The sequence below is a fragment of the Artibeus jamaicensis genome, unplaced genomic scaffold (genome assembly GCF_021234435.1).
Source record: "Artibeus jamaicensis isolate MK-2021 breed Jamaican fruit bat unplaced genomic scaffold, CSHL_Jam_final contig_69, whole genome shotgun sequence".
In the NCBI taxonomy this organism is placed as follows: domain Eukaryota; kingdom Metazoa; phylum Chordata; class Mammalia; order Chiroptera; family Phyllostomidae; genus Artibeus; species Artibeus jamaicensis.
In genome coordinates this window covers 442,867-454,073 of record NW_026521927.1, presented here as the reverse complement: position 1 = coordinate 454,073, position 11,207 = coordinate 442,867, and the positions used below count along the sequence as shown (strand labels likewise).

At 34.0% G+C, this 11,207-nt stretch overlaps 1 protein-coding gene across 1 annotated transcript; it reads left to right on the top strand.

Moving 5' to 3' along the window:
* Positions 1–8,255: 8,255 nt before the first annotated feature.
* LOC119055739 (olfactory receptor 52A5-like) lies at positions 8,256–9,282 on the top strand. The gene has a single exon (XM_037154011.2). The coding sequence runs from the start codon at positions 8,326–8,328 to the stop codon at positions 9,280–9,282; it is 957 nt and encodes a 318-aa protein (XP_037009906.2). The 5' UTR covers positions 8,256–8,325.
* Positions 9,283–11,207: the final 1,925 nt, after the last annotated feature.

The window sequence follows — 11,207 nt, the reverse complement described above, 5'->3', positions numbered from 1 at the left end:
ATGGACAGGGGAAAAAAAACAGGGTAGCAATACTCATACCAGATAAAATAGACTTGAATAGCATGCTATTAAACAATGAATGGGTCAAGAATGAAATTAGGGAAGAGATCAGAAAGTTTCTGGAAACAAATGAAAATGAACTCACAACAGTCCGTACTTATGGGACACAGTGAAGGCAGTCCTGAGAGGGAAGTTTATAGGGATACAGTCCTATCTAAAAAAAAAAAAAAAGAAACATTTCAAATAAACAACCTAACCCTACACCTACAAGAACTCAAGGAACAACAACAAAGACAGCCCAGAGCAAGTAGAAGAAATGAAATAACCAAGATTAAAGCAGAATTCAATGACATAGAGAATGAAGCACAATTCTAAGGATCAATGAATCTAGGAACTAGCTCCTTGAAAAGAGAAACAAAATTGACAAGCCCTTAAGCAGGTTCATCAAGAAAAAAGGAGAGAGGACTCAAATAAACACAATCAGAAATGAAAGAGAGAGATTACAACTGATACCACAGAAATACAAAGGATTGTAAGAAATTACTATGAAGAACTGTATGCCAAGAAATTTGAAAACCTAGGAAAAATGAACACATTTCTAGAAAAATATAATTTTCCAAAACTGAATGAAGAAGAAGCAGAAAGCCTGAATAGACCAATAATGGCTGGTGAAATTGAAGCAGTAATCAAAAAACTCCCGACACACAAAAGCCCCAGACCAGATGGTTTTGCAGGAGAATTCTACAAAACATTTAAGGAAGAGCTAACCCTTATTCTTCACAGACTATTCCAAAAAATCCAAAATGAGGGAAGACTCCCAAACTCTTTTTATGAGGCCAGCATCATCCTAATCCCAAAACCAGATAAAGACACAACAACAACAAAAACCCTTTGGGGTTGTCCACTTTACACCAGTCAGGATGGCTATCATAAACAAAGCAACAAACAACAAATGTTGGAGAGGTTGTGGGAAAAAGGGGCCCTTAGTTCACTGTTGGTGGGATTGCAGTATGGAATTTTCTCAGAAAAATAAAAATCAACCTGCCTTTTGACCCAACAATTCCACTGCTAGGATTATATCCCAAGAATCCTAAAACATCAATTTCAGAGAACCTATGCACCACAATGTCCATAGTAGCACAATTTACAATAGCCAAGAGTTGGAAGCAACCTAGGTGCCCATCAGTAAATGAATGGATCCAAAAATTGTGGTACATATACACAACAGAATTCTATGCAGCAGAGAGAAAGAAGGAGCTACTACCCTTTGCAACAACATGGATGGAACTGGAAAGCTTTATGCTGAGTGAAATAGGCCAGGTGTTGAAAGACAAATACCATATGATCTCACCTTTAACAGGAAGCTAAACAACAAATCAAACAAGCAAGCAGAAAAAAAAAACAAAGACACTGAAATAGAGAACAAGGGGACAGTGACCAGAGGGGAGAGGGAAGGGAAGTTAAGGGGAAAAAGGGGGAGGGATTTGGAGGAACAAATAGGAAGGACACAGGGACGAGAACTAAGGGGGGTGGAAATGGGAGGGAGGTGGGAAGCAAGGGGCAGGGGAGGCTGGGATGGGAGAAATAGACAAAAAAACTGTACTTGAAAAATAACTAAATAAAATTTAAAAAAAGAAAAAAAACCCAGATTCATAGAAACAAAGACCAAAGGATGGTTGTCAGGGGAGGGGGAAGGGGATAGGGGTGAAAGAAGAGAAGGGGAATATAGTCTAATAGTATTGTGGCAAGTTTTGCCAGTGACAAATGATTACTAGAATTAGTGGAGTGACCACATAGTAAGGAATAAAAAAATGTCAAATCATTATATTGAACACCTGAAACTAATATAACTACTCAAAGACTGTATACCAACTACACTTACATAAAAAAATTTATATAGAAGAAATGAAGAGTAGTCATGCACACTGTGTAAGTTTGTTAACTTTATTCTGAAAACTACAAATGTGTCACTGGAAAGTTTTTCTCTATAAAAAAGACATATGTGTGTTGTGTATATCTAATTAAGGCAACATATCTTCTCAGGAGTAGTATAGGTTTTCCGTAATTCATATCTATTAATTAGAAGAATGGAATTCACTTTTTTTCTCCTGAGGAGAGCATTCTGCTTAAGCAAACTTAAAGTTAAGTTTTCTCTATCATCAAATTGATTGCTAAAGTTCCTCTGTAAAAAAAAATATATGCTTATCTAGTAGGTTATACAGACACAGACAGCAGACAGTTTTGAGTGTTCCACTCTAATTCTAAGCTAATTTGGGGAAGTTTAAAATGTGTTTAACAACTTCTGGTTCTCGCGGTAGTCCTGAAAATATGTAGGGATATAAGACTGAAACAGAAACAGAATGTGAAACTAGAAAGTATTACTACCATATTCAATAGCAAATATTCCATAAACTATCTAGTGAAAAATCCAGTTTATTTAGTCATTGTGATCTTCAAAATATGAGAACTAATTCTAAACTGAGACTTACAAATGGAGAAGGGAAAAAATGGGAAATTTCAAGGACAAAGTGATGCCCAAGATTTTCTATTGCCCCAACAAAATTGGACTAGGACAATTATAGGATAAATACTTGAACATAAAATGGCTTGAAAAATATATTTTGTAACTTCAATAAAAGTATAATTTTGAGAAAATTAATAAACAATACACAAACAATGAGATGGTACAATACATGTGTGCATATATATATTCATTCTGACTAAAGATATAAATATAAGTTAATATATAAAATTGTATAACTATCACTAATATATAATTCCAAAATATTTCATCATCCCAATATAAATATTCCATCCCATTAGCAGTCACTTCCCATTCTTTTCTGTCTCCAGTCTGCAGTAATCACTAAACACCTCTGCCCAATATATATGACTATTCTGGACATTTCATGTAAGTGGAATCATATAACACATGGCCTGTTAAATCTGGCTTATTTCAAAGAGCATCAAGTTTTTAAAGTTCATCTGTATTGTAACATAAATTAGAACTTTATTTTTAATGTCTGAATGAAATGTCATTGCATGGAAATATTGGAGTCTCCTCTTCTACATGGCAGACAGGATTCTGACCAAATGTTTTTTCTTAATCCCTCTCTCGACATGGTAAATGTCCCCATCTTAATTAGGACAATTACACGATTAATATAGGCATGGCCAGACAATTCTATTTCATATTTTTTATATTTCATTGAAACTTATTTCTACTCACTTGGTGAATTTTATCACCCATTCACAGTAAAAGCTATTAAACATCCATTTCTAACTTGGTTACTTTTTAAAATGAAATGATTTGTTTCTCGTTTTCTCTAAATAATGTGCAGAAATAAGAGCCTCTTCTAAAAATTTGCTCTCTTTATTTCCTATTGCATTTTACAGATGAATACATTATTTCTGTTTAATACTAGAAGTACTAAGGAACCACCAAGATAAGGAGTCACATCTTTTCTAAAATACCTTATTCTCCCATTGTTCTGACAGGTTTAACTAAATAGTATCTAAGAATTTTTTGTCTGTAAAATTCAATAACATTTTGATGCATTGAGGTTCAAACATGTTTCACATATTTCAAAAGTATCTTGAGAATTATTAAGCATGTCTAATTGTTAGTTATACTCTATCTACATAGCTACAAATTTCAAAAACTGAGGAACTCATCACAGTCTACTTTACATTCACTCTAAAAATTCATCTTATTTTCACTGAAAAGAGTTTATTTTATCTGGAGTCCATTTGGTGGGTGGTGTCAATTTGATGAACATTGTTTATTCATTTTCTTTGTGTAAGTACTCCAGCTATGGCTGATTTTAATCAACCAACATGAAATCACTGAATGCAGAACTGGGAAGAGATGAAGACAGCCATCTCTCCTTGCCTGCTTTGAGCTGGCTTCAGGATGTAACTATCCTTAAGTTTATATCAATAGTTTTTCTAGAATGAATATAATTTTATCACAGTTGAGTGACAAAATGGAGTCAAAGGTAATTTTTTGTCAATGCCAAAAGAACAGGTCTACTAAGCAGGGCTAGACCCAGTGATACAGGACAAAAACGGTGTAACTACAGATAAGGCCATCATACCTCAAGAGAATGTAAGTAATCCTTCCTGTAAAACTTAATTAATGAGAGACTTGTTTACTCTTCTTGATACAAAAGCTTAAAATCTTGTTTGTAAGGCACAACACCCCCTTTTGTCCAACTAAATAAATAATAGTTCCCATCTGGGCAGCTGATGTAGATATTGTGAGTGTTAGAAAATTTTCTGATCATTATCTCACCAAAAATATAAATATGACCAGGGAAATTTGAATAAAGAAAAAAATTGTCTCCAAATGTCATGTAAGAGAAGCTTAGAAAGTGAATGGATTGATGCTCTGAGATGACTTTCCAAAGTCAGCTCCTTTTAGGAACCTAAATAAGAAAGTGCTTCTTCAACTGGAATGAGAACACAGAAAGATTCCTTTTGTTGCCTTACCATCATGGCTCAAGATGTTTTTATATTCTTGTATTGGCTCATTATTTTTGAAAATGTGTCATGGACCTGTTTTGTGTTGCCTTTGGGCACTTTCATCTCTAAGGAATATTTAAAAGTAGGTTTATATTGGTTCCCAGTCCCAAAGAGAAAAGACAGTTTCAGAATTTTTTAATATACAGAACCATTATTAGGCAACAAATCTATGTTCTGAACTATGTTGTGCCTTTTTTCGCCTCTGTCCAAGATGAACCTAAAAGCTCACTAGGGAGTGGTGAGAACTAAGCCCCTGGGTGCATCTTACAATACAAAACAGTCATCCCTCACTATCTGAAACATCAAAATGATTTCCACTCTATGACTTCTACATGTATTACAACAGATAGTCCCTGGTAAGTCTTCGGGGTTGCAATTCTACACTAGATTTGGGGAAATGGAGGATTGGTTTCAAAAAGAACATATCCTATCCGATCCAATATGATGCTGGGAGGTTTTTTAAAAAAAGTCTTTAAACTCTTATGGTGGTTAAGTGGTTAAGCACCAGAAAGATTTGTTTCATCCTCTTCAGAATATTTCTAAGTCAGTTAATGACACATTAGGTAAACATGTTAAAGTGCATTGACAAATATGATAACTTCTAGATAATAATATTTTGGCCAGTAAATGAATAAAAAAGTTTATTTGTTAAAAGGTCAGACAATTATACATGTTTAGGCTGGAAATCACTCAGGGGAAATAACACCCTTCAAGACATTCAGGTGAAATGCTCATCAAATATCTGAGGTCATTTATGAAAAAGAGAAGATAAATGTCTGTGGATTATTATCTGAATTAATTGCTATTTCAACACATTCTAAGTATCTTTCTAAATATTTTAGATAAACTATGTATTTAACCCTCTCAGTCATATAGTGTTATATTTTTATCCATTAACTGTATTTTAGCATTAAAGATAATTAAGACACATAAACTAACTGAAGAGCATGCAGAGCTAAAGAGGGGCATCCAGAGTTTAAAATCTCATGACTGACTTAGATCTGTGCATTAATGACCATGACCTATGACTGATGTCTATCACTGGAACATGGAACATGGAGTGAAGACCTACTGAGAAATTAAGTGGGAGGTTACTAGAGGCTCAATAGAAAGAAGACCTATCAGACATGGGGCTGTTCTGCAATGTGGCAAACTCTCAGAAAACAGAATTCTCTGTCACTGGAGGCTTCCAGAACAGATTGAAGGGCAAGTGTCAGAGATTTTATACAGAGATGAGATCTAAGATTATAGGGAGAGTGGGCTTATGCCCTAAATTTCTTAAATCTTTTAGATTCTGGGACACATCCTGAATCAGAATTAAAGTTGTAAGTTGTACTAATGGTTCCGGATTTACTAGGTACATGAGTGAGACCCATGATTGTTTTCCAGGTCTATGAATTTCAAGGGTTTAAGATAGGTTTCCTCCCTCAACAGATGATGGATAGATAGATCATAGATAGATACATAGACAGATAGATACAGAGATGCAGGTAAATAGATAGATGATATACAGAGATATATAGATATCTGTACACAGAGAATTGCTTTCACCATATTCTTCAGCATCCAGTGATGTTACTCCCATGCTGAGAACATAGTCTTTTTTAGCCTCATCTTTCTCAGTTTGCCTACATCAAATCAGTGAGTGTCATAGATACTGCTTCCTTGATATCCTTCTGATTTTGCCACATCACTTCAAAACATCTCATATGTATTATCACCAATATCTTTCCAACTTGATCTCCTCATACTTAGTTTCATGCCCTTCAACCCACTCATCAAGATGCTTGCAGACTGGATTTTCAAAAGGCAAAATGGCACATGGTACTTAATGTGCAGGAAACAGGAATTTTGCTAAGCCTCCTAGAATATAAAGAATAACCCCCATATCAAAATAGTTATCTGATCTATTGTGCCGAGATTAAGAAACTGCCCTAGAAGAATATCAGTGAGGCCTGGTGAAGATGGAAATGTTAATATATCAAGAGAGGGAAGTAACTACTTTGTTCATAGGATGTTTGGTCTTTTAGAATGAAGACATGCCTTTGTATTTTATCTTGCTAAAATTTTCCTCTCTCTCATTTTGTCCAATATTCTCTGATTACTCACTATATATATATTTCTGTAAAGCTTGAACTTTCTTGTTATTCTCCAAAAATTTTTCTAGGTCTAATATTATTCACTTGGTCATGTTTAATTTCTAAAATGAATATTCCTCATAAAAGCAGTAGCATACATTTTTGAACCAAATCACAGAGATTGTTTGTTGGTGTATAGATGATATGATTCTGCAAATGTGGTCATTTATCAGGCATGTAGCATCTAATAAACACAGTATAATGTATCTATTATACTTATTTGATGAATTAGGTGATGCAGAGGTAGTTTTCTTCATAATCTAAAAAAGCACAGACTGATTAAAATCTTTAGTAGTATATATTTTTACAACCCAGCCTTATTTACTTGTACACTGATATATATTTCATAACCTTCACTGAATTACAATTCTAAAATCTCAAAGGACACAGTTCTTTTCTTATTTGTTTTTTCTGGACTAGTGTACCATACAATTATATCCAAGTAGGCTTATCTATAACAACAAGTCTTAGTTTTTTATTAATATAATAGGGTAATGATGTCAATATCATAAGGTAAGAAAAATAAAATTATTCAGCACAATGTAAATACTTTATAACTATAAAATAAATAACCTTATCTTTGTTCCCCAATTGCTTCTTGGCAGCTGGTGAATAATTAATGTGTATTTACTGGAAAGCAATATGCTGAGTTAAATAAGCCAGGTGTTGAAAGACAAATACCATATGATCTCACATTTAACAGGAAGCTAAACAACAAAACAAACAAGCAAGAAAAATAAAAACAAATACACTGAAATGGAGAACAGTGAAAGGGGGACAGCAACCAGAGGGGAGAGGGGAGGGAATTTAAGGGGAAAAAGGGGAGGGATTTAGAGCAACAAGTATAAAGGACACAGGGACAATAACTAAGGGGGGTGGAAATGGGAGAGAGGTGGGGAGCATGGGGCGGGGTGGGCTGGGATGGGAGAAATAGACAGAAAACTGGACTTGAAAAATAATTAAATAAAAAAATAAAAAAATAATTTATCTTCTCAGAGAATAAGTAGAAAAAAGGTGCAAGATATATGGTTGGGTTTTGGGAAAAACAACAAGTTTGAAAAATTAGGTTGAAAGTATTTTGGTAGAATTTATGGGAGAGGGAACGCACTCTGAAGGCAGTAAACTGAGAAAACGTTAGTGAACAGCAAAACTGAAAAATATTCTGGTAAATAAGGCTTATGAGTTTAATCAAGCAGAATGATCTACTGCCACTGTAAACCCTCACTAACTTGTATGTCTAGCCTAGGTGGAATCTAGTTTTTGAAATATTTTTACTCTGTATTAACTGTTTTTTCACACTTCCTATTGGCAGGTCACAAAAAAAGCACATATGTTTAGCAAACAAAAATTAAAGGAAATTGGTTTGGTCCAGCAGTCATGGACCAGAGTGAAGCCATCCAATCCATTTAATTTTGCTTATTGGAAATATTTAAGACACAAAAAATATAGAACCTGATAGTGGACTGTTAAAGATTAAGAAAAAAGTTAGAGAGGAGTAGTTTGGATAGAAAAGATAAGATGGTATATTTTTTAAATAACTGAAGTATATTTTACCAAATTAAGAATAAATTAATTTATTCTTATTTTCCATTCATGAAGTCTTCACAGGGAACAGAAGATTAAAACAACTGTACTGCTACTTGATTCTACTGATCGGATCACCATGCTCAAGTTCAATGGCTCAGTCTTCATGCCGTCTGTACTGACACTCATTGGGATTCCTGGCTTGGAATCAGTGCAGTGTTGGATTGGGATTCCATTCTGTATCATGTACCTCATTGCTGTGATTGGGAATGCCCTAATTTTACTTATAATCAAATATGAAACCAGCCTCCACAAACCCATGTACATTTTTTTGGCTATGTTGGGAGCCACAGACCTTGCACTTAGCACCTGTATCCTTCCCAAGATGTTAGGCATTTTCTGGTTTCATTTCTCAAAGATATACTTTGAAGCCTGCCTTCTACAAATGTGGCTTATTCACTCATTCCAAGGAATTGAATCAGGTGTCTTATTGGCAATGGCCCTCGATCGCTATGTTGCCATCTGCCACCCTCTGAGACATGCCATCGTCTTCTCCCAACAACTCTTGACTCGCATCGGAGTTGGGGTGACGCTCAGGGCTGCCATTCTTATAGCACCATGCATAATGCTCATCAAATGTCGTCTTAAACTCTTCCGCACTACCATCATCTCCCACTCTTACTGTGAGCACTTGGCCATTGTGAAACTGGCTTCAGAAGATGTCCGAATCAACAAAATATATGGTCTATTTGTTGCCTTCTCCATCTTAGGGTTTGACATAATTTTTATCACTTTGTCCTATGTTCTAATCTTTATCACTGTCTTTCAACTACCCCAGAAAGAAGCACGATTCAAAGCTTTCAATACATGTGTTACCCACATATGTGTCTTCCTCCAGTTCTATGTCCTTGCCTTCTTCTCTTTCTTCACACATAGGTTTGGCTCTCACATACCACCATATGTTCATATTCTTCTATCAAATCTTTACCTTTTAGTCCCACCTTTTCTTAATCCTATTGTCTATGGAGTGAAGACCAGACAAATCCGGGATCATGTCCTGAAACTAATTCTCTTCAAAAAACGTTTTGATGAGTAGTTCCTCTTTGTACAGGGATTTTAGGTTGGTTCAAAGTAGCGACATGGATATGGTGAAAAGTTGTATCTTTGACACATATCTACCTCCTAAAACAATCTTTAAATTTTAGATATTCATCATTGATGGAAGTACTTAAGAAATCATAAAATACTTAACCTTGTCTGATCACTCATATATGATAAAAAAAACTCTTATGCTGAGTTTTAAAATTGTTTTCTATTTATAATTAATTATTCTTCTGTGTTTGGTCTGTTTGAAGTTAGAAGTTCTTCTCTGGCAGCCTTTAGCTCTCCGTAAAAACAAAATTGCAGAAAGCAAGATAATACTAAGTAATTTTTCAAGGACCATGTCACACATCAATATTTTCAAACTGCTAACCCAACCCATAGCTATAATTGTGGACATATCTCATTTTCTAACATCTGCTTGTGAATCTATAATGTGACATATTTTGAATTGCTTATTTTTTACCTATTTTCTCTTAAAAACTGATGAATATGAAAATAATGCAATACTGATATCAGCAACAAAAAACATGTATGTTGAATCCCATAGATAATAAATAGTGATGAATTTATATAGGAAATAATGTAGTAAAATACTTACAAAAATTACGGTATTTAAAATACTTTATTTTTTGGAAAACGAAAATGTGATTAGTACTTAAATAGAAAGTATTCTTAAAGTGGTACATATTCGAATGACATTACCCAGTGAATCTTATCCAAATTTGGAGGTTGAAGTTTAGAATGAAATAAATATAAAAATTAATTTCATTGCATTCAGTAATTGCCTACTGCAATTATCCTAAGTATGAAACTTTATTTTATTTCCATTCTTATTGATAACATGTAAAACAATTCCTGAGACTTCTTAGAAGCTCTATAAAATTACATTAAATAACAAACAAGGTCAACATCTTCATGGTATCGGTTAACGGTATTCAAAAAGCAATGAATCTGGAAGTTTTGAGGTTGTATTTAATATTGCCATACAAAAATTATGTATACTACAAAGTTTATTCCAGTGTTAGGTAAACAAAGATGGTGACTTGAATGACTCAGTATGTAATTTTGAAATAAAGTATAAGCCAAATACAAAACTGGAATATGAGGAACCAACTGCTAAAACAGGGACTTTAGACTTTTCTTCACTCTTTGCTAGCCCTCTACCCATACACCTTCATTTTCTTTCTACATGCTGCATCAACAGAGATCAGTTTTAAATTTTTTTGGTTAAACCTTTAAAACTGAGAACCAATAAGATGATTTTTTTTAAATAACAAAGGAGACAGAGAGAGATACTTGGCTTTCTAATTTTAGACAGATTCCCTGATGAGGAAGAACTAATCCAAGAAAACATCCCAATGGAGAAGAAGGAAGGGACACTACCATTCAATATACAGAGGTAGAGAATAATTTTGGACAATAGGTTTTGTTGAATGAAGCAGAAATAAATTTGAATCATATGCCCTTGGCTTTTCATATAAATTAGGTAAACCTGTAGTATGTGAAGTAAAACTTATGGGAAAGAACAAAATAATGTTAGTGGGTATGACAGAAAAGGTGTATAATGAAACAATAAGCACTTAATCTAAGTTAATTATGTATTAGAGCATGAGATATTTCAGATGTTGTAGCATCGATAGGGCATACTGAATAATTGATGAGGACATCATTCCAGCAAGAGAAAAAATGTCAAATATATAAATTCTTTCTGAGAGGTTATTATATGTAAGTAACACAGAATGGAAATGATAAGTATGTGATATTCCTGAATGAGAACAAAACAAAGTATGATAAAAACAAATTAATATTGTATGAAAGGAAGAACCATATTTCACAGTATAAAATACAAAATGTACCAAAATACATAAATGAAATGAGAAAAACACCTACATTTAAAAAATCTACCTAGGTGTATCA

Excerpts from the sequence above, each read along its gene's own strand:
- LOC119055739 (XM_037154011.2), top strand. The coding sequence starts at position 8,326 with ATGCTCAAGTTCAATGGCTCAGTCTTCATGCCGTCTGTACTGACACTC.